The sequence below is a fragment of the Podarcis muralis genome, chromosome 17 (genome assembly GCF_964188315.1).
Source record: "Podarcis muralis chromosome 17, rPodMur119.hap1.1, whole genome shotgun sequence".
Lineage (NCBI taxonomy): Eukaryota > Metazoa > Chordata > Lepidosauria > Squamata > Lacertidae > Podarcis > Podarcis muralis.
The window spans coordinates 633,033-657,250 of NC_135671.1; the positions used below are offsets into that span (position 1 = coordinate 633,033).

Here is a 24,218-nt window from a genome sequence, read left to right on the forward strand (position 1 = left end):
AGACCCTCGGGTGAGGTGGGGAGGTAAGAAGTGGAGATTTCCCCAGGTGTTCCCCCAGAGAGGTTCATCTGGTGCAAGGTTGTTTTTAACGGTAGCATATATTTTCATTAATGTTTCATTCTTGATTAAAATCCATCATATTTTAAAAGCTTTTTTGCTGTTTTAATTGTATTGTAAAGTTGCCCTAGAGCAGAGGTCAGCAACCTTTTTCAGCCGTGGGCCGGTCCACCATCCTTCAGACCATGTACTGGTGCCGGACTATATTGGGGGGGCGGGGGAAATGAACGAATTTCTATGCCCCACAAATAACCCAGAGATGCATTTTAAATAAAAGCACACATTCTACTCATGTAAAAACACGCTGATTCCCGGACCGCCCGTGGGCCGGATTGAGAAGGCGATTGGGCCGGATCCGGCCCATGGGCCTTAGGTTGCCTACCCCTGCCCTAGAGCAAAATAATTTTTTTAAAATAAATTGTTGGCAGCCATCTGTCTCGAGGGACAACTGAGCGCACTTCCAGGGGGTCAAGTCAAACCGCTGCATTAGCAGCACTGAAGTGTCCTCTCCTGGGCTCAAGCCTGAGCAGTGTGTCTGGGGGTCCTGCGCTGCCCAGATGACAAGACCCCCCCCCCACTTGGCCTCACTGATGTGGTCCAAAGGAAAGCACAGCTATATGTTTGGCACCAGCCTGGCTGCCGGAGTTGCCAGAAGGAGGTGTACCAAGACACCACCCAACCATCTTAAGGACTCCAGATTTGTGTAGGGCTCACTCCTTAGCCTTTTCTCCTCCCGAAGAAATGCCTCCCTAGCTTGATGAGCCCCATCTGCCCCTCACTTCCATCTACAGCGTGTGCAGAAACTGCCAAAAGTTGGATCCGCTATTGGTCTTGCCTGCTCAATCCGCCACAGCCTCTTTTTGCACACAGGGGAAGTCCCTAACTCACTGAGGGTTTGAGACCCATCGGCTACCCTCACCTGGTTTAGCTGGCCAGTCAAAGCCATTTTCTGGAGTGCGGCCATTGTCATCTGCTGAAACCTAAGAGCCACAGGTGAGAGCTGAGTGCAGGGTGGGGACCAAAGGTGGACATACTACCCCAGAAGGAGCATGATGTGTCCCCCACCAGAGGTACTACCCGCCTATAACACCCCATGATTTTTAATTTTTTATTTAATAAATCATAAAGTAGTAATGGTACAATGGCAGTTCAGCTTGTGCAGTGTGTTGAATATGATAGCTCATGAGAAGGACTTGGGTGTCACTGTATGTCAGAAATCATAAAGAAAGGCAAATTGCTAATATTCCTTTATTTTAGCTTAAGAGAGAAACTCAAAAACTATCTTTCTCGTGCCAGAGAGACCAAGTACAAAATCATTTTGTTACGCTGGGTATTATAGGATGGGAGGTTTGGGGGCTTTTACATTTTCAACAAATGTAAAGGTGCACTTGGCAAATCAAATTTGTGGTAGTTCTTTTGTTTTGCGCTTACAGGTCATTCGTCTTCTCAGCTGTCCATGAGTTTCTGCATGTAATATGGACCAAGACACTGTTAACAGCTACACAGTTGCCTTCAGCTAAGCAGGAAAGAAAAATCAGAGCGACTGCACATCGGGATTCTTCGGATTGAAATGGCTCTTCAGGGTTTCCCAGCACTTGTAGTAGTTTTTATCTAGGGAACTTTTCAGCCCCCATTTGGTGACAGCCAGGCTAAAAGAAGACTCAAACATGAAGGCCTGCAGGAAAAGTCATATAAAATGTTGAGAAAGGGAAAGTATCTAGCCACAACCTATTTATTAAATGCAAACAGAAGTTGCTTTAACAAGAGTTGTTGCACAGAGTGTTGCGCACATGATTTGAGAGAAAATCTGTTATACACACGAGACCTTAAATTGTATCTAGAAGTATTGACAAGTCTAGCCTTTGACTACTCATGTTTACAAGTTCTCATAAGGTTGTCCAGATATAGAGATGAATATTCAGAACTGGGTTGACTCGGCCATTAGAAGTCCACTGAGAAGCCGAATTTTGCTTATCAGTAGAAAAAACCAGACTTTCATATACAGTGGTACCTTGGGTTACAAACACCTTGGGTTACAGACTCCGCTAACCCGGAAGTAGTACCTCGGGTTAAGAACTTTACCTCAGAATGAGAACAGAAATTGCGCAGCAGTGGGAGGCCCCATTAGCTAAAGTGGTGCCTCAGGTTAAGAACGGTTTCAGGTTAATAATGGACCTCCGGAACAAATTAAGTTCGTAACCCGAGGTACCACTGTAGTTGTTTTTGTTGCAATTAATTTTCAGTTCTGTTGATCCTGACTTGATTTCAGGGATACATGAGTCACTGAAACACTATATCTTGATAACTGGAAATCCTTTTCACCACCCCAGCCAATCCAACTGCAAATTAGATAAAAGATGGACATCTCATGATGCTGAATTTTAAGGCTATTACCTAATTCAATTTGCGTGGTATATTTGCATGAGCATGTCACACAGAACTTGGTAACAGGCACACAATTCTGCATGTACTTGGCTAGACTTGACAAATCTGAATTCTTACATAGCCTGAACTATTTACAAAAGGCAGCATGCCTTGGCAAGTCCTCGTACAGAGGCCCAAGTTCATAAAGCATCACGGATTATTCCCGTGCAAGTTAGTAAATGCATAATGCCCACAAGTGATTGCTGCTCTACGTAATCTACATCACGTGGCTGTTGTGAAGAGAGCTTTGTTCACTACCTTGGGCTCCTTGAATGAGCCATGGAATATAAAGGAAATAAAAAATGCAATACAGTGGTACCTCGGGTTAAGAACTTAATTCGTTCTGGAGGTCCGTTCTTAACCTGAAACTGTTCTTAAGCTGAAGCACCACTTTAGCTAATGGGTCCTCCCGCTGCACCACTGCCACGCAATTTCTGTTCTCATCCTGAAGCAAAGTTCTTAACCCGAGGTACTATTTCTGGGTTAGCAGAGTCTGTAACCTGAAGCGTCTGTAACCCGAGGTACCACTGCATGTCTATAGTCTTAACATCTAACACATTCAAATTCCTTTGTAGTCTCAGGCTGCTTGGAAACCCCTTTTTGCACCTCAGGTTTAAATGGAAGAAGACACCCCCCCCCCCTTATTCCATGTTGACTTGGGACGCCCATTCATCCTTGAAGGACCCGTGGGCTTCCTTAAGGCATGATTTTCATAGAATCAGCATTGTGCAGTTGGAAGGGACCTCAAGAGTCCTTAGCTCCTGCAGTGCAAGAATCCCACCCACCGTCATCCCTGGCTGGGCTCTTCGTTGCCTTCCTTTCGCAGCCCACAAACCACTTGACTAATACAGTTCAGTCTCTGGCTAGCCAGACATCCTACTTCTCTCTCCCAATCTTTTGACTGGTCAGAAGTTCTTCCCCCTTGCGGATCATTTCCTGTGTAAAATAGGAATGACTCTTGCTGCCCAAATGGGCGACTCTTCCATTTGCCTCTCCGCCCAGAGAGCAAGCTGGAAGAAAACCCCATATCTCAGCTGCTAGGCTTCAATGTTTTAGGCTCTTACCATGGTTCCTTCTGCAATTCTCTCGGGCACCAGCTTGCCTGTGCTTGCCTTCTCAAAACAAGCGCCATCTGGCCCATGGGGCGTCATCATACTGTGAAGAGTGGCACCTCCAGCAACAAATCCTTCTTCCTTTGCCTCATAAGTCCCTTTGATCAGGCCCATAAACTCACTCATGCAGTTCCCTGGGGAAATTAAAAAGGGGTAAAGTCACAGCTGGTCTGCAATTTGGCCATCGTGGGAGTTGGTCAACTATGTTGTAGAGGCTCAAGTCTGTTGTAGAATTGGAGATATCTGAACCACGTTACAGAGGTGACGGTCCTTACCCGTTCATTATTAAATTAAGCTTTTCTAATTCTTTAGAAAAAGAATTATAGAGATCTCAATTTCAACCACACAGGAAACTGTTTTAACTGCTATAAAAAAGGTGTCTCTGGATCTTAAATTGAGGCTCATACAACAAAAAAATAATTTTTAGAATATACTGGACCCCATTACGTTTGTTTAAAAAAGGGCTCTCTAACTGTTGGAGATGCAACAGGGACAATGCTTCTCTAAAACATTTGTTTTTTCATTGTCCTGTATTGAAAGATTTTTGGCAGAGGGTAACTGAAACCATCAACGGAAGTGTACGGAATAACCTTACATTTACAGAGCAAAATATCCTCTTGAATTATATACCCAGCACATGGAACCTTACAAAAGGACAATATGAGTGGACTCTCTGTGCCCTTACCACAGCAAAAAAGACTGATACTGATGAATTGGAAAAATAAAAATGCGGCTCCCTTCTACGATTGGATTGAAGACTTCTACAAACTCGCAACATATGAACAACTTGCATATAATCGCAGACTTGCCATGGACAAATGTAATGATATTTGGAATCCATTCTTACAAATACTATAATAGGTTATGATCTGGTGAAGTACAAAAACAACCTTGTAAAAAACATTTAAATTAAGCTTTTACAGCTGTTTTAAAGAATGAATAAGCAGCAGGCCACCTCTTCCTCTATTGTACTTCCTTTTATGGTGGTTTGGAGGAGACTGTCTTTTACCTAGTCACCACTTATCCCCCTTTCCAGGTTCTGCTGAAGAAACAGCTAGCAACTAAACTCTGCTAAAGGAGGTCTTCTATCTGTTGTGCAGAACTGAAGCCTTTGTGGATGTATCTGTCAGGGACCATGCTGAGGAGGACTACACTGAGGAGGAATGGTGGGAGCCACCCCTGCTCCTGATCAGGATCCTGAATCTTCCCAGGAGCAGGAGGACAGTATAGATTTGGAACAGCGGTTTGCAGAAGGGCATAGTTCAGAAGGCAGAAGCTGGGAAATACTGGATGGGGAACAGCTAGGAGGAGAAGCACTGGGAGAGAGAAAGTTAACAGACTCACTGTCGCTAGAAAGCGTCCAGCCGCTTAGCCCAAGGTTAGCAGATAAGGTGGCAGCACAGAAAGCACAATGGTTGCGAGATCAGGTTGCAAGACACAGGAGTGACCAGGGAGGAAGTGCGTAGAACCCTTAATTGGGAGGACCTTCATTCCTAGGAATGACTTCTTTGTTCTCTCGCTGTGATCATTAAAATTTCTAACTGGTAAGAGACTCCTTTCGCTTTGTTCTGCTTATCTACTGCCGAAAGGGGCAGGAGAGGAAGCCGATTCCCCAGAGCCTGACAGGATCTACTGTAACAGTTTCACAGCATAGCAGAGTAAGTGACAGACATACTGTGGTAATAAGGTGGACGGAAAGTCTTGGTGGCCACTGCCCAGCGGGGTGGGAATATAACAAAGTCAGCAACCGCCACTCCAGGACGAGTTGACTTTGCCGTCAGGACAGTGAAAATAGAAGGATCCTGCAAACAGAAAGAAGACTGACAGGTTATTTAAACAGGGCCAAGTGCTAACCTGATGCATCAGATATGTTGTATGAGACAGGCAAGGCATATCTCCTAGAGTACATCTCAATGATTCTGTGATGGCCTGGGACTCGGCATCATCTGAACCAAATCTGGGGCCTGATCCTGAAGAGTCCCAGTCTGCACAGGTTCCCCTGCAAGAAGCACCAGCTGGGCCGAGTCAGGGGCCTGAGCCTGCCCTGGCTCCAGATGTGGGGATTACCTTCTTGCTTTCAGCTCTGCCATCATTTACAGCTGCTCCACTACTGGTTGGGTCAGGGGAGGCTGAGGAGGCCTCTGGGTCTAGTCACCCACCGACGTCTCCTGAGCTGCAGAGACTCAGGTCTGAGAGAAGGAAAGACCTGAGTACTCGCAGGAGGAGTGCTTGCCTCCGGGTGAAACAGGGAGGTGAGTCGCCGGGGGATCAGGACCAGCCGCTACCCAGACAAAGATAAAAGGCTGTCGGACCCTGCCCCAGGTTGCGGGAGCAACATTGCTGTATGCCAGATCCTGCCTGAGATCCTGTACCTGTCCTTGCCTGGTTTCCTGCCTTGTGTCCTGCCTTGGCCCTGTCGGACTGTCTCCTAGCGGAGCCTTCGGATTCTGGACCGGACCTGGACCGTGTTTCTCGGGTTACCCCCAGGCCCAGCACAGATTCCAGCATGAAATATGTATTCCCAAGGCGGGGTTTTAGCCTCCAAATGTACTTATATTATTATTGCTACAGGACTACTCTCTCCCTTGATTCCAATCTTGCCTTGGACGGTGCTGGCTTTGGAAAGAATTACCAAACAATAGAATGTTTCCTAAGGTGAGACTTCAAACTTACCCAGGACGTCCAGAAACTTACCGCATGGTCGAAAGCCACAGAATTAATGACCATGAAATTGCTGAGATTGTACTTGTATGGGGCGTAGTTCCCATGCCAGGCCACAACATTGAATGGAGAAGAGCTCTATAAGATTAAGCAGAATGCAAGCACCTTGACTTGTGCAAAGTGTCTGGTATTTATGGAGATTAGAGAATGTAACTGGTACAGTCTAAACACATCCCTGCCCCTTAAATGTATATTTTATCTTTCTGTTACAAAATTGTACACGCAGAAATTGTAAAACATGACATGACTGGGGGGGAAATGGGTCACTAGGGGGGTAAAATACGAAACATATTATTTTAAAGTAAATAATGTGGTGATTACAGTAAACCAGTTCAATAATCTCCATTATCTGCTCACTTGCAAACAGACAACCTCTGCCTGCCAGTAAGCATCGCTTCTCCTTTGTATTTGGGACGGGGTCTTACCTGCATCCCTGATTCCTGCAATTTCTGACTGATCATCTTTGTCATGGGGGTGGGAACCTGATCATGGATTACATGGTGGGCTCCTCACCCGCCAACAACCCACTCCAAACTGAAGCCCAGTGGAAGTTCCCTTGTTGGTTTCCCTTGCTGCCTAAAGAGCCTGCGTTCCGTGTTCCAGTTCCACTCACCTCGCCAAAACTCCAAAACATTGCAAATCTGCTAAACCAGATTCCTTTGCTCGCTTTTGGACTTTTTAGCTTTGCCTCGGTGGATATGCACAGAACATGCATGGTTTAATCACAACAGGAGAAAGTCAGTATGACGGACTGCATTTAACACCTCAACCCTTAGGCTGATATCGAATGAAATGCTTCATTTTCTAAACGGAAAACTGTCATGTCCTCACCTGCTGTGCTGTAAAGAGTTTCCCCTGGTACTTGTTGACAACCGTGTAGCCCTCAGCCACTTGGCGATCTTCGTACCAGGCAACGGGCACAAGGAAATCTCGTGGGTTTGCCAAGCCATTGGCACCTGGGAAAGAAGGGCGCAATCAGGTCTTTGTAACAAATTGTAGAACCGGGAACTGGGAACACACACACACACACACACACACACACACACACACACAGTATAGAAAGGTAAAGGTAAAGGACCCCTGACGACTCTGGGGTCACAATGCTCATCTCGCTTTACAGGCCGTGGGAGCCAACGTTTGTCCACAGACAGATTTTCCGGGTCATGTGGCCAGCATGACTAAGCTGCTTCTGGTGAACCAGAGCAGCGCACGGAAACGCCGTTTACCTTCCCGCTGGAGTGGTACCTATTTATCTACTTTTACTTTGACGTGCTTTCGAACTGCTAGGTTGGCAGGAGCAGGGACCGAGCAACGGGAGCTCACCCCGTCGTGGGGATTCGAACCGCCGACCTTCCGCTTGGCAAGCCCAAGAGGCTCAGTGGTTTAGACCACAGCACCACCCACGTCCCATATATACAGTGTATGTATGTATGTATGTATGTATGTATGTATGTGTATATATGTGTGTGTGTATAGTTTTCAGATTAAAGTTTTACAATCACATATCCAACATACAGCATAAAAACAAGATTCCAAAGACTCTCCTGGACTTCCCTCCTCCCTTTAGTGGGTCCTATTGTTAATCATTTCCTCCTGCACCTTTTATGATAATCCAAATCTTTTATATCCCCATTATGTCCAAAATTCACCATTAAACTACAAGTGTTATTCCAATCCTCCTAACAGTTTTAGCTGTTTACGACGGTTTTTAAGATAAATTCTAAATTTCCCCCATTCCTTATTAAAATTTTAGTCTTGCTGATTTCTGATTCTTCCAGTCATTTTTGCCATTTCGGCATAATCCATCAACTTAATCTGCTACTCTTCTTTCCATCTCTGGGCCAATAACATCCACGCAGCACGGGGAATATCAGTCTATTCTTGGACAGACTCAAAAAGAGCTTCTCTGTACTTGAGATGAAAACATTTTATGCTGTATTGTATATTTAGATGTTACTGTAGAAAGGTTTGTTGCCAATGATTCTTGTGGAAAGTAGGGATTTCTAAGTAACAGAAAGACTTCCGTACCCTTGCTTCAAAATTTGCATGTCCTCGAATGGCTGGGAAGTATCTGGGAAATGTGAGCCAAGTCACATGATTCATATTCCTAAACCCTGCAGCAAACCTATTGGTAGCTCATAACGTTACCAGGTTAAGTTGGTAGGATCTGGTAATATAAATTGGCCTAGAAGACCCTTGAGGTCCCTTCAATTCTATGATTCTATAATAATTGTAACTTCAAGAGTCTGGAATTCTAAACGGCTGCTTGGAGTAAGTATCGCTCTGCTGAGCCATACCAGGGTGGGGGTCCACAGAATCTTAGCATTTGGTTTGTAACAGCAGCCACCAAGGACTCCTTGGTCTTCATAAACTTTGAGGTGGCTCATCCATACTTTCTTTCGTCCCACTGCTTTCCTCCAGGGAAAACTGACTTTCTCCGGATGGACATTTGCTTCGATTGAGCACTAAAGAGTGGCTTTTCCCTGGGAATGTGTGGGTCAAGTGGAAAACTGCTCAGACCCAGATTTCTAGCACAGGACAAGCGGAAGTGTAGACAAACCCTCTCTCTTGTTGCTTGTCTCCTGCATCTAGTGTTCAGAGATAGACCGTTTCTGAATATTCCACCAAACCACCATGCTGGCGATAAATGAATTTAAAGGCGTGGGTTTTAGTCTAAAACCCTTTTCAAAGCCATCGAAGCTAATGCATATCACCACATCTGGTGCTACTGAATTATGCATTGGGTAAAGAAACATCTTGTTTTGCTTGTCCTGGAATCTTCTGCCAACCAACTTCACTGAGTAACATGGCAAATTGTAGGCTTTTGTGCAAGCCTGAAATGTGGGGTGGGAATTCAACAGCACTGCTGCCTGTGTGAACCAGCTTTCAATTATAGTACATTAATATTTTACTATAATAAAAGATGGAGGAAGTATAATGTGAAACATCAGGGTAGCTCTGAAATCCTTTTTCAACTTCTGGGGCCCACATTTTATTTTGTTGTTAGTAGTGCGAAGAAGAAATATGGGGGGGGGGGAGAGATTTAATTGCTCTCTGTTTTGTGATGTTGTAATGATTCTAATAAAAAGCATTATATTGTTATTGAAAGCAATAATAATCGTCAATAGTTACCAATAGGTCCCAAGTCTGGCAGCTCAAAATGTCCCCCATATATCTCCAGGATATAGCCTCGAGTTTCTCCAAATACTTCTACACTGAAACGCATCCCTTGCTGGGAGACAAAGAACAAAGAAAACTATTAGGAAGCTCACCTCAGGATTCTTGCTTCAGGCCATTAACTAATTGACCACACCAATGACTAAGGATGTGTCAATAGGACTTGGCCAACATTTGGGTCACGTTGTGTAGAAGCACAATGCAGCTTGCCTGACCTAGACTGATCCAATAGCTAAATCACAGATATGGCACAGAAAATGTAGCTTTCTGCCCTAGGATGCCAGAAAGCTTAAAAAAAAAGCACCGAGTTGCATCTTTTTGTTTCCAGTTACTGCATCATTCCCAAAAGAGCCAAATATAAGAATTTCCAGAGGCAATCTGTAGAGGTGAGTCACTATAGTTTTCTTTAATGCATCATATTTTTTGGCAGAACAACTTTTAAAGAGAATGTGCTGATGTCAGAGCCAAAAGAAGAGACAAGGATAACAACATTTTCAATATTAATTGAATGAAATTTAATATCTAGCAATGTCCAGGCTTCCTTCCTTCATAGAAACATGCCACAATTTCCCAGGGAAGATGTATGCAATTCAACCTGGATGTGGAACCTAATTCAGATGTGGACGCGCACTGCAGTGCTCATCTGGCCAGTGCCGGATTTACGTATAAGCTGAACAAGCTCTAGCTTAGGGCCCCTCTCTCATGGAGGCCCCCCCAAAAAAATTTAAAGGGGAAAAAACTGGATGTACATTCCCAAAATATACGATAAAAAAACAAATAAAATAAAACCTACATACAGCAACAGTGTTTTGTGTTGTATAGGCTCGTATGATGTAAGTAATGGGCCCCGCCTGCTAGCTTGCTCCCTAAAATATCACTGGTTTGCTCCTTTCTATATATAGGGTGCCTACATTCTGCATGGACTGATTGAATGGCAACATGTAGCACGCAGCTGCAGACTGCAGTGCAGCGCAGTTGAATGTCGGTCAAGCTGTTGTACCTGTTATCTAATATTAAAGAGTGCTTGTAGACTGATGATCAGGCAACATGGACTAAGGGTATGAGCCTTACGCCTACTGATTGATTTCATGTAGTACATAATTTATTTATTTTGATCCCATTATGGTTTTAGATACCCGTTAGGTCCGTAAATTACCATATAGCATCTATTCAACACAAAAAAACACCGACAATTTGTTGTTGACAAAGGACAGCTGGACATATAAAGGGCCCCATTGCCTTCAGTAGCTTAGGGCTTCATCAAACCTAAATCCGGCCCATGCATGTACCTCTCCAGGGCCTGCAGTCACATGCAGAAAAGGGAAGCTATTTCCAAAAACGAAGAATAGGCGCCCATTGTACTGCATGAGGCCAGCATCAATGGAGCAGCTGCACAGCTGTGGTGGGGTGGTGACTCGTATGCAGGAAAAGCAAAATATGAGACCTTCAGGTGGCCAACGGCTGTGTGATAGGATCCTACAGGAGTCTTGCAGCACTAACATTTTTGCCTAGAAGATCAAGGGCAACATACAAGGGTGTTTGAGTGTTGTGCTGTCCAGGGCTTACCTGAATAACACAGATCTCATTGGGCTCCACCATCAGCTTGCCAAACTCTGTAGTGATGAGCAATTTGCCTTGCTGTGGTACTGGAGGAAGGAAGCACAAACATATATGCTGTGGGACTGGAACACATCCCTATTCCCAGGCAATACTCCAAATGTACAGTGCTATTGTTAGGTACCTGATCCTGCCCTAGGAAAGCCACTTGGAGTAGATGGTTCTCTAATACTACAGAGAGCTATCATTCCATTGTTATCTACTTTCTGCTATCTTGCCCTTTGCTCCAAAACCCTCCCAGTCCCCTCTGTGTCAATATTGCAGCTTTAAATAAAACAGAGAGAGAGAAAAAGAGCAGAGAAGAACAAATCAGAATGATAAAGGTCAGAGGGACAACTCACCAATCAGGAAGTCTCCATCGGAATTATAAAAGCATCTATAGAGGAAAAAGTAATTGCCGAGTGTTCAAAATTCAAGGTATCTACAATAGAATCTTTATTTTAAACTCTTTAAGGAAGTTCATCTGATTTCAGCGAAACGTCTTTTCAAGTGAGTCTGCTAAGAAAATTCCACAATGCTGTGTGCACAGGTGTGGATATCAATGTTCCTGGACTCTGGGATGTTTTTCAGTGTCATTGTTTTCAGCTCACACACTGAGTGCACTTTCATGACAGCCGGCGCCGAGAGGGTTAGGTTGGAATCCTAGTTTTCTATGTTCAGGGAACATGAGAGGTATTCCGAGTGTGAGGAATCATGCAAGGCCCCACTCCGAAGCAGCACAACTGGGTACAAGTTTACCAGCTCAATGTCTACCATTATGGGATGTCTTTATGAGTCTTTCCTAGTAAGTTGCTTACTAGATAAGAGGCGGTCATTGTGGTGCCTCCGAAAGATGTCTCTGAACTACAACTCCCATAAGCCCAGCATAGCCAGCGGTCAGGGATGAAGGGATGATAGTTGAAGTTCATCTACGTATTGGGCATAGGAGCCAACTCCTAGGGGCCAAGGTCCCTTCACACACCCCCAATAAAATATTCAAGGGTGCCTGCCCCCTAAGCTGATGGGCATTGCCATTCAAAATATGTGTGTGCACCGTGTCATGTGATCAGTTATGTGGGGCGGGGCTTAACTGCCCCTCCCATATTTTATTCAAGCCCCCCCCCCCCCGCTTGGAGGGCAGAACACTGGCTACCCTTGTACTTAAAGACATCCTGCTCTGGTGCCGCAAGCAGCATTCAAAATACTTACAATGCGTGGAATAGGAGAAAGGGGAAAGAAAAGAGGGATAATCAAGGTCTCCAAATATTCAAATAAATCTTTATAGCCTGCCCTTCACGACAAAAGCGATTCCATGGTGAGGTACAAGAAAAGCGAAAATGGCAATGGGGGCCGATAAAAGCAGCATTAGCAGCAGAAACAGAAATGGCAAAAATGTATAAATCCAAATCAAATAAGTGTTGGAAATGTAAAGAGAAAGAAGGTTTTGTAGTAAGATCTTGTAGTAAGGTTGAAGCTTACTGGGAAATGATATATAATGAAATGAAAAGGATGTTTAAAAACAACAACCCAGAATCTTTTCTTTGGGAAATTATAGGGATAAAACTACCTAAACTGTATAGAAACTTATTCATGTGTGCTACTACAGTGGCAAGAATGTAACTCCCCCAAAATGGAAAGAAGCAGAAGTCCCAGCAAAGGAAGAATGGATACAAAAACTTACAGAATACGCAGAAATGCCGAAACTTACCGGAAGAGTAAGAAATCAAGATAACAAACTTTTTATAAAAGAATGGAAATGGTTTATTGAATATTTACAGATAAATTGTAAACGGATAAAAACATTGGCAGGATTATTGTAATAACCTGCAGTTTCACAAGAGTATATATTTAAAGAAGATGAATAAATGAGCAAATTAGGTTAATTTCGATAAGCAGAAGATATTAAAAATAAAGTTAAGGATCCGCAGAAAGAGGGGGAAGGAAGTCAAGTTTTGAAATGTCAACATGATTGTAAAATTAGCGAACTGTATAAAATTAGTGAAATGTTTAAAAGAAACAGCAATGACAATGCCATAACCCACCCGATCAATTGCAGCACAAATTGTAGCAAAACAATATTTAGTATTAGCCAGAACTGTCAAGGAAAGCCTTCATGGCTCACGCATTGCTCACAGACCTGTTAATCATGGAGTTGTTACAGGTAAAGATGTGAATCGCAAGTCCTTCTCGAGACCTGGGCTCACCAGCGCCACACACAGTGTGCAATCCCTACGGAAAACATGCACTTAACATTAGCAAAAATCACAGGTGCCTTTGCTTGTCTAACCCCCAGTGGCGTAGCGTGGGGGGTGCAGGGGGGGCCGGCTGCACCGGGCGCAACATCTGGGGTTAGGGCAAATCCATGGGTTAGGGGGCGCAAATTACTTGCCTTGCCCCGGGTGCTGACAACCCACGCTACGCCACTGCTAACCCCATCCCCAAATTCTCTCCACCTTAGATAAACACTTTGCTATTGCTTTCAGTTTAAACAACTTTGAAATCCACTCTTGATTGTGGGAATGTTGTGGATAGTAGGAGAGGATGTATTGATTCAATATTATACTTCCTCCCTCACGCTAGTGAGTCAAGTGGCAGAGCACATTTCCCTTATACAGCAGGAAGCTAGTCTGCAAATTCGTTTGAATCTCTTTAGTTAAGCAATCCACTCTGGCATGCCCAGATTGGATTATTCCTGGGAAGTCCCCTTTTGACCCCTCTCTAAAGAATAAAGACACAACAGCCTTTCTTCAAAAGTAACAAGAAGTTTACTTACATTCAGTTCACAGTTTGATCCCTGAAGGCAGGTTTTGGCTTGTAGTTACAGTTACAGAGAAAGGTGTGGATTCATCCCATACGGGGACTTATCCCATGAGTCCAAGAGCATCAAAAGGAGTCAAAAGAGTAAAAGAGGAAGATGGCTGCGTGACTGGACCTTGTAGGGGGTCTTCCGAGGTCACACCCACATGCAGGGGGAGGATGCTCCAGACCAGGTGTGACAGGTAGTTATACTGGCTGGAGGAACATCCCCCTGTCTGCGTCCACTCTAGGAAAACAAGGAATGCTGTATTTGACTGCTCCAATGGATTACATCCCACAATGATGACAATTAAAAGTGGTCACTCAGTGAAGAGTTAGAGGAAGACAGAGAAGAGTTTTAATTTTTTGAGGGAGGTAGGGAAGGTCCATGTCGGTTTCAGAATTTCTCAGGACTGGGATGGGGGCTGGAGGATAGCATTATCCCAAGAACTCATACAGTTTCCCACAATTACATGTGAATTAAGTGGCCATGGGGCTGATGTAGCCAGTCTAGCCCCTTGTGTTGTTTTTCTTTCAGATAGATGGATAGAAAATGTGTGTGTATATTTCATTTACATAGAAGAATTACAGTATTTTTCCATGTGATCTTAATACCTACAAGCAGAGCGGCTGAGTACTCTTCCGTTAACAAGGTGTGGTTTGCAGCAGATCGTCCTACCTCAGTTTCCTCAGCTACAAAATGTACGGCACTATTCCTTGTTATAGTTTGTATTTTTTTTAACTTACATTTTAGTCTTTAACTTACGGTTACAAAGTCCAGCTTTCTCTGAGTGGCCTTTGGGATCTCAAAAGGTTTCCATCGCAGCTAGAATGAAAGAGAGAAATAAAAATTATTCTAAGAATATATTATGACATCTTTAAAAGAACAAATGCTTTTTTGAATGTAAAGGTAAAGGTAAAGGGACCCCTGACCATTAGGTCCAGTCGTGACCAACTCTGGAGTTGTGGCGCTCATCTCGCTTTACTGGCCAAGGGAGCCGGCGTTCAGCTTCCGGGTCATGTGGCCAGCAGGACTAAGCCGCTTCTGGCGAACCAGAGCAGCGCACGGAAATGCCGTTTACCTTCCTGCCAGAGTGGTACCTATTTATCTACTTGCACTTTATGCTTTTGAACTGCTAGGTTGGCAAGAGCAGGGACCGAGCAAAGGGAGCTCACCCCGTTGCGGGGATTCGAACCGCCGACCTTCTGATCGGCAAGCCCTAGGCTCTGTGGTTTAACCCACAGTGCCACCCGCGTCCCTTTTTTGAATGTAGGGGTCCCTATTTTTGCCCCATCCTCTTTTCTCAATAGCACTCTTGGCCCACTAGACTAACTGCCTCCAGTTTGACCTTGGCTCTTATGATGTCAGTCCCTTCCACGGGCACCTAGCTGAGCCCAACACTTGAGAGTTCAAATTGGGGGAAATAAGTACAGTAAATGGACAAAAGTACAAAGATTCACAAAATGTTTAGGGTTATGCAGACCCCTGCACACACACACCCCAATAAAAATAGCACTGGTTACGATTATTGTCTGTATAGAAGTGATCAAGCTGAGGAGGGATTTTAAATTCTCTTCCGGGAAACAAAGTTTGAGTTCATGTGTCTCTGGCATATCAACTGCTGTCTCTGTGAAACATTGGCCTTCCTGGGAAAGGAGCCAGGGGTTTCGACTTGTAATGTTCTCATTATTCCTTGCACCTGGGATTACCTGATTGGGTTCAGGCTCAGCTTCATCCCAGCTGTGTGTCAAGTAGCCCTGATGCACAGGCTGAAAGGGCTTGTGGCAAACCGAAGGCAGGATTCTGTACAGCCAGCTAGAGAGGAAAACAAATGCAGAGAAGTCATGGAAATTTGGCTGACTAAATGCCTCTGCGACACGCACTGCTCCAGTGCAGAATTTGACATTGTGCTTTGGACTGCGGAAGAACTGAGCAGTCTCTGCTCCCCTGAGTGAGATAGATTTTCTGGGCTGCAGTTGCTGTGAGTGTTGAGAGGAGGCAGTCGCCTTCCACAGATATTCCAGGCATTTCCAGGACACTATTGCGCTGTGGTGAATGAGCATCAAAGAAGGAGTCTCTCTGGGAGGCAGGATACATTGAATCTGCATCATCGATGTGGCCATAGCTGTATGACTGTAAGCAGATTCCTTCCAGGGCATTCCACTCCTGCTTTCCTGCAGACGTGGACCTCTCTTTCAGGACTGATTAAGGGAGCAAGAGTTCTTGAAAGCTGTCCTGTAAGCCTCTATACCCTAATCCCTTACATGCGGGAGCGTTCGGCAGTTGCTCAGAGGCACTCTCCACAATTACAAGCTTGCATGTTCCAAGACTAAGTGTGATGGCCTGGGAATCCGATTCAGAGGCTGAACCGGAGGAATCCCAGCCTGCACAGGAGTCCCCGCCTCCAGGGCCGGCTGAACTGGGGCAGGGCCTTGATTCTGAAGCGCCTGCACCTGTGCTGGATCCTCAGGAGCAGGCACCAGGTGAATCCACTCTGGCTCCGGAGGTGATTGAGGACCCATTGCCTGCAGGTGCGCCTCTCCCAGCCCTGTCAGGGGAAGGTGAGTCTTCCCCTGGGTCCAGTAACCCTCCAGCCTCTCCTGAGCTGCAGAGGCTCAGGGCAGAGAGGCGGAGGGAACTGGTTTCTCCCAGGAGGAGTGTTCGCCTCCAGGCCAGGAGAGGCGGGTCACCTGGGGGCCGGGACCGCCCCTGGCCTCAGAGAAGATAAAGGCCAGTCAGCCCGGTTCCAGGTTGCGGGAGCAACGTCGTTGAAGAGCTGTTTCGGCCAGCACCCAGTCCGGTTCCCCCAGAGTTCCTGTCCTCGCTTTGGACCCCGCTTCGCCCGTGGAGGACTGTCTGCCGACCCTCGACTCAGGTCCTGGACCTCGCCCCACGGTAACCTCCCCCCGGGACCAGCACACTAAGTAAGCCCTTGTAGTGGAAGCAGATCCCAGAGCAAAGAAGAAGAAGAAGAAGAGTTTGGATTTGATATCCCGCCTTTCACTCCCCTTCAGGAGTCTCAAAGCGGCTAACAATCTCCTTTCCCTTCCTCTCCCACAACAAACACTCTGTGAGGTGAGTGGGGCTGAGAGACTTCAAAGAAGAATGACTGGCCCAAGGTCACCCAGCAGCTGCATGTGGAGGAGCGGAGACGCAGATTACGTGACTACCGCTCTTAACCACTACACCACACTGGCTCTCAAAACACGGGGAGCCTCTGTATTGAAGTCAAGGACAAGGTGTCCTATTGGCACGTTCCTCAAGGACTTCTGCACATGAAATTGAGAAGATCCATAGTTGAGAAGATCCAATTGGAGGTGCCAAATTTTGGCCTCACTCAGGGGCCTCACTCATACAGTCAAACCTCAGTTGTTGAACATAATCCATTCCGGAAGCCCATTTGGTTTCCAAAATGTTCAACAACCGAGGTGCGGCTTCCGATTGGTTGCAGGAGCTTCCTGCACTCAAGCGGAAGCAGCATCAGACGTTCGGCTTTCAAAAAACGTTTAAAAACCGAAGCATTTACTTCCAGGTTTTCGGCATTTGGGAGCTGAAACGTTCCAAAACAGAGGATTTTGGGATCCAAGGTTTGACTGTACTACCAAATATTACCAAAGTCTACCCCTAGTCTATCACTACCAATACTAAACAGCATCTGTGTCTTTGGAATAAAGTTGCAGTGACTTGTAAGACACCAGGCTGGTGCCAACAACATTTCACTATCTCCCCCTCGCTATAGACACACACACACGTACGTTATGCATACCTTCTCCTGTTCGTGGATCGTGGGCAGGTGAATGCTGACCCAGAAAGCTGCTCAGCATACAGACCATATGGGCAGATCTGAGGGCTATTCTAAACCAAAACAGATAAGAAGAGTTAAGCATCCATGCTTAAAAACCTCCAATGGAAACCACAACACTTAAAAAAAAAAGTAATGGAAGGGATGGATATGGATTGGAAAAACTGTCTCAAACTACAGTTTCTCTGCTTTAAACACACTCCCAGCCACTTGTTCTCTGAGGGTGCAAAAATATCTACAGTGGTGCCTCGCAAGACGAAATTAATTCGTCTTGCAGTTTTTTCGTCTTGCGAAGCACGGCTATTAGCGGCTTAGCGGCTATTAACGGCTTAGCGGCTTTAAGAAAAAGGAAACAAACTCGCAAGACGTTTCGTCTTGCGAAGCAAGCCCATAGGGAAATTCGTCTTGCGGAACGACTCAAAAAATGGAAAACCCTTTCGTCTAGCGAGTTTTTCGTCTTGCGAGGCATTCGTCTTGCGGGGCACCACTGTATTTGCAAAGTAAATGGGTGGGTTGGGCCTCTAAGTAGCACTGGAAATTATCACGGACGTCTGGGTCACCCCAGAGGCTGGCCGTGGCTCCCACTGTGAATAGCATGCTTCTCACATTTCAGATGTCACACATACCTGTCCTTCTGGCAAGGCTCCAGGGCAGCGTGGATCTTCAGAGCTAAACTCATTACCAAATCCTGACATGTACTGCAAAACAAAAAAGTTGTTTCACACAATGAAACCAGCGTCTATAAATATATATGCTACTTCCCCAAGCGTCTCTGTTTTCCAGGGAGAGTCCCTGATTTAGAGAAGCCATCCTGGTTTCTGATATGATCACAGAATGTCCCGCTTTTCCTTAGGATGTCTCTATTTTCACTGGAGAAATGTTGGGGTGTGTGGAGTTATCCGATACCCAAGCCGTCTGAAGGCAATCCTGTATAGGGAATTTTTAAAAAGAAATGTTTAATGCTTAATTATGTTGGAAGCTGCCCAGAGTGGTTGGGGCAACCCAGTAAGGTGTATGGGGTATAAATAGTAAAATTGTCATTATGGAATGGGACGAGCTCTGTTTTGAATTTTCATACAAATAAGGAGCTGGGAATTAGCAACCCATTTCTGCATTTGTCCAAAAGAAAAAATGTCACGCTTTCTAGTTTGTTTGTTTTTTTGCTTACTCATGTAATATTTGTACAGTGCTTAATGCAAATATATTTAAAAATTCACCTGGCAACATTTTATCTTTGTTTTGGCATTTTTCAAACAAAATTGGGAGATGAAAGTCCACCAGAGCATAAAAAATTAAACGATGTTCATTTATTTGAATGAACTGAATACAAAGCTGAGGGCTCTCATTGGAAGCTCAGTTCTGGCCTACAAACCATGACCTTTCATTGAAGAGATTAGACAGCAGGCATGGACATAGACTTTTGAAGTTGGGTTTCATGAAGTGGAATAGGATGAAGGTTGCTTCTCAAACACTGTGCATAATGCATTTTCTGAAGGCCACCCTGGTGATGGCTGTCTTTGAAGAACTCCTGTTATTCTTTTACAAAATGTGGGAGGCATTCCGGGTGGGCCTACACATACAATGCAGGCTGGAAAGTTGGGAAAAAGAAAAGGCTTTAGATAAATAAACCGTGCGTGTGTCCATCTAAAAAAGCCAATGCAATTCTGGGCTGCATCAATAGGAGTATAGCATCTAGATCAAGGGAAGTAATAGTGCCACTGTATTCTGCTCTGGTCAGACCTCACCTGGAGTACTGTGTCCAGTTCTGGGCACCACAGTTCAAGAAGGACACTGACAAACTGGAACGTGTCCAGAGGAGGGCAACCAAAATGGTCAAAGGCCTGGAAACGATGCCTTATGAGGAACGGCTAAGGGAGCTGGGCAAGTTTAGCCTGGAGAAGAGGAGGTTAAGGGGTGATATGATAGCCATGTTCAAATATATAAAAGGATGTCATATAGAGGAGGGAGAAAGGTTGTTTTCTGCTGCTCCAGAGAAGCGGACACGGAGCAATGGATCCAAACTACAAGAAAGAAGATTCCACCTAAACATTAGGAAGAACTTCCTGACAGTAAGAGCTGTTTGACAGTGGAATTTGCTGCCAAGGAGTGTGGTGGAGTCTCCGTCTTTGGAGGTCTTTAAGCAGAGGCTTGACAACCATATGTCAGGAGTGCTCTGATGGTGTTTCCTGCTTGGCAGGGGGTTGGACTCGATGGCCCTTGTGGTCTCTTCCAACTCTAGGATTCTATGATCTCTGGATGGAAAAGAGACACACATCTGACCAGTGCTAGAACCACCCACACTAGAAGCTCCATTCTACCTGAATTCTACCTGTATGTGGTGTCAAACTCCCCAAAAATCCACCCCTTTGGTGAAAAGGAAAGTATTTCAGCTGCAAAGGCTGTTTGTGATGTACCCTCCCTGTCTCTCAGTCCAACAAATGCACACATCTTCTCTGGAATAGGTAAAAGGTAAAGGTCAAGGACCCTTGGATGGTTAAGTCCAGTCAAAGGCGACTCTGGGGTTGCGGCGCTCATTTCACTTTCAGGCCGCGGGAACTGGAGTTTGTCCACAGACAGCTTTCTGGGTCATGTGGCCAGCATGAGCAGCTTCTGACTCAACGGGACACCATGATGGAAACCAGAGTGCATGGAAACGCCGTTTACCTTCCCACTGAAGCGGTACCTATTTATCTACTTGCACTGGCATGCTTTCGGGTGGCTAGGTTGGCAGAAGCTGGGAAAGAGCAACAGGAGCACAGTCCATCGCAGGGATTTGAACCGCTGACCTTCCCATCAGCAAGCCCAAGAGGCTCAGTGGTTTAGACCACAGCGCCACCTGCGTCCCCTTCTCTGGAATATTTGCATATCCTCCAAGCGTTCTGATTTTCCAGGGACAGTCTTGGAATTATGATAGGATTGCCATATTGTTGAGCTTTTTAAAGGAAGATTTCACAGTGTTACAATTCTTCCCGGCAAGCCTTAAACTACAGTGTCCAGAATTCTTTGAGGGGCAATATATGCTTTGAATGTGCTTTAAAGGTGTACTGTATCCTAGTCAGCCGGCAAAGCAGGCAGCAGATTTCTGCTAGAGCTATTTTCATGGTGCAATTAAAACAAAATTAAAAATCTCCCAGCGCTGCTGGAAAGTTGCTTGTTCAGTCTAGAGACTTTAGAGTTAACTGAGAGTTATGCAAAAGCAAGACGGTATCAGTACGATTGGCTGAAAGAGGAACATCCCCCAAATACCAAGAGGACGTGTGCTGGGGGGAAGGGATGTCAAATATTCAGTCGGTAAAGAAAAGACAGTCTGGCTTGTGAAACTGATGGGAGTTGGGATCTGCAGTTAAAAGAAAAACCCACTTGCAACCCAAATTTAGACAGCCAAAATCAAAATATGGGGAGAAAATGATTTAGTTAAATAGAATGACTGATGTTTAAAACTTTTCAGATCAGCAAAAATGGAAGGGACATTTGAAAACTTGCAATTAAACGAACAGGTTAATAAAATAGTTGGCTCCTCTGTCCAAGCCAAACAGAAGAACGATCTGGAGGCACCAGACTTCCCCTGCACACATCTGGATTTAAAAGCACATGACAACATCTGGTTTCCATTCTGCACACTGAAAACGTTTGCAGACAGGATTCCAAATAAGATTTAAAGGGATTCCCACACCAGCTTGAAACAAAAGTATTCTATAGATCTCCTAAGAAATAATAGTTGTTAGAAGGAAATTGGAAGGCGAGGAAATGTTTTAGCTCTTGCAGAGAGAGCTCCGGGCTCTCAGTGCTACACTGTCTTACCTTCAGCTCTGCAAATTTGTCCATGCTTGTTGTGTTACAGGGGAAGTCACAAAAGCCAAGCCAGGTGTTTTGTCCAGCTGATAAGCCAGTGAGCTCCAGTGATGGAATATTCTTTATTTTCTCGCGGCAGCAGCTGAGGACAGTCTTGATCGTGCGATGGCAAGAGATCGACCCTGCAAGTCCAAGAGAAGTTTTGAACTAGTTACTCAACCAAGCCTGAGTTTAATAAGAAACAGACTTCTCTGCTAGAGCAAAGGGAGGAATTGATCTTTGCAGATCAACAAACAGAAAGGGAGGGAAGACGGGAGGGGAAGGGCAGCTTGTTAGCAGTTTTTGTTCACTTGATTTCAGCTCACGTTAGCAAGGAACCAAGAAAATCTAAGTATGGATAGACGCTTAATTTAAAATAGCAACAATTAATAAGGAATGTTTAGAATTCTGACAAACATATGTACAAAAAAATAGAATATCCCTTTTGAGCTATTAGCAATATGCCTGGTTTTATATTGAAGGTAATTTTGGGGGGGGGGGGGCTTGGGGATATTGTGGTTGTGCCTCTTGTGAGACCATCATTTTACATTTTCTTTAGCTGTTCCTTAAGAAAGTGTTGTGAGCCAGTGCAATCGATGCTTTTTTCTATATTTAAAAGGAAGAGCAATTGTCCTACGTGGTCTATCCAGCACCTCATCTTTTTACAAAAAAGAGAAAGAAACCCACAACCCGAATCTCACTGCATAAGCCATTGTTTGGAGTGGCAGTTCTCCAAGGGTGTTGTGGCAGGAGAGGGTGGCAAGTGTGGCAGGAAGAAGATTCAAGGACAATCCAAGAAACATCTGAACATTTCAGGGTAGTACAGGATAGGATAGAGCAGGGTGGATGCTGGGGGGGTGGGCCGCCCCGGGTGTCACCTCTGAAGGGGGTGACAAAATGGCAGGCGGCACTCACCGCGGGGCCTGCAGCGCGCCCAAGCCACACGTCTCTCCTGGGAGTCATGCGGTGGCTTGGGTGCACGCAGGCTCCGTGGTGACCCAAATGGTCCGCCCGTTGCCTCCCCCTCAGCTGTAGGGCGGCTGAGGGGGAGGAGGCAGGCAGACTCCTTGGAGGCCCCGCGGAGCGTCCTGCCCCGACTCATCCCACCCTGCGGGCAGCTGGCCCTGACCCTGGGTGCAGGGCACACCTGCTGCCCCAGGCGCCTGATCAGCTTACTCTGCCACTGGGATAGGGTCCTTTTTTTAAAAAAAATTTGCGGAATATGGATTGAAAAGTTTCAAAATGAGAGCAAGAGCATTGGCTATTCTTTTATTATTATTATTATTACTATTATTTTGTTTTACATATTTAAGGTTATAATCATACCACAAGACATTCAAAGTTACAAGGTTCCCCCGAATCTCTGGACTTCCCACCTTCCCCTCCATGGGTTCTGTTGTTAAACCTTTTCTACTACATCTTTTTAAAAATAATCCAAATTTTTAATAACTCCATTGTGTCCATCGTTCTTGTTACACTACAGTGGTACCTCGGGTTACAGACGTTTCAGGTTACAGATGCTTCAGGTTAGACTCTGCTAACCCAGAAATAGTTGTTTATCTCTTTGACATCTGGTGGGAGTGCGTTCCACAGGGCGGGTGCCACCACCAAGAAGGCCCTCTGCCTGGTTCCCTGTAGCTTTGCTTCTCGCAGTGAGGGAACTGCCAGAAGGCCCTCGGAGCTGGACCTCAGTGTCCGGGCAGAACGATGGGGGTGGAGATGCTCCTTCAGGTATACTGGACAGAGGCCGTTTAGGGCTTTAAAGGTTAGCACCAACACTTTGAATTGTGCTCGGAAACGTACTGGGAAACTATGCTCATTCTAATTCCAGTTAGCACATGCTTGGAAGTGTGGGATAAGTGTAGCACAAAATGCATACATGGGGAACCTGTGCTTGCATTGCCATTTTATTCATACTTTTTATGTCAGCTGATGGGTCAGGGCTCATATCTGCACTGTCTCAGGTGCCTGCAGCCAAAGCAGAAGGATTTAACCCCCCACTTAACAGATGTTGGGTTAAATCAGTTTGATCGAACTTGCCCATTCCCTCTTGTGAACAGATGGACAAAGCCAAAGGAAGCAGCAGCGGGGGGGGGGGGGGACAGGTCTGCTATCCTTCACTGCATGCCTGTTTCTTGAAAGGGATGTGCTGCAAAAACAAGCAGACTTTCCCCCCTGCATGATGAAGAAGTCCTGTTGCGTGGAGGGAGAAACCTGCTTTATGTAGACATGGGCTCCAATAGGGACTTCTCCATGGTGCAGCGCTGCAGGAAAAAATGGGGTCTGCGTGCTTTGCTGACCCTGGGTTTTTCCACCTACATCAATACACAACAAAGAAATTGTGCCTCCCACAGGAAAAGGGAAAAGAATTGTTTAGAAAAAGCAGTTCCTTGCAAAAGGGGTTCTTTCACCTCTGCTCCCTGTGAGCGCATGCCGAGCATGGGTTAAATTCTACCCAGTTTTGCTGCATGCGACGGGGGAGGAGTGTTTACCCAAGGATACTTGCCAGTGCAAAAGATACACAAAGCATGTCATGGCTGAAAAGAGTTTCTGATGGACAGTGACTGGATTTAATAGGGCATTCAGATTATCAACTCATTTCTCAACCTTCCCAGACATCCGCTCTAAGTATTCGAGTCCTGTGCATAAGAGTATCTCGTGTTCTTTGCTTAAATGCAAAAACTCAATAAAATAACCACCA

At 45.4% G+C, this 24,218-nt stretch overlaps 1 protein-coding gene across 1 annotated transcript; it reads right to left on the reverse strand.

Moving 5' to 3' along the window:
• Positions 1-1,289: 1,289 nt before the first annotated feature.
• Positions 1,290-21,685, reverse strand: HGD (homogentisate 1,2-dioxygenase). The gene is made up of 14 exons (XM_028712446.2): positions 21,488-21,685; positions 18,313-18,384; positions 17,651-17,739; positions 15,594-15,699; positions 14,650-14,709; positions 13,225-13,316; positions 11,450-11,484; positions 11,058-11,137; positions 9,447-9,546; positions 7,146-7,270; positions 6,288-6,392; positions 5,269-5,395; positions 3,546-3,727; positions 1,290-1,732 (listed from the first exon to the last, which is right to left on the reverse strand). Exons 1-14 carry the CDS (start codon positions 21,509-21,511, stop codon positions 1,592-1,594), a joined length of 1,338 nt encoding a protein of 445 aa, XP_028568279.2. The 5' UTR covers positions 21,512-21,685; the 3' UTR covers positions 1,290-1,591.
• Between the last annotated feature and the right edge of the window lie 2,533 nt (positions 21,686-24,218).

Coding starts and splice junctions, on each gene's coding strand:
- HGD (XM_028712446.2), bottom strand. CDS start 21,511: ATGGACAAATTTGCAGAGCTGAAG. Junction 9,547..11,057: donor ATGAGATCTGTGTTATTCAG/GTAAGCCCTGGA, acceptor TTTGTCTCCCAG/CAAGGGATGCGTTTCAGTGT. Junction 5,396..6,287: donor CTGTGGCTTTCGACCATGCG/GTAAGTTTCTGG, acceptor TTCTGTTTGCAG/GATCCTTCTATTTTCACTGT.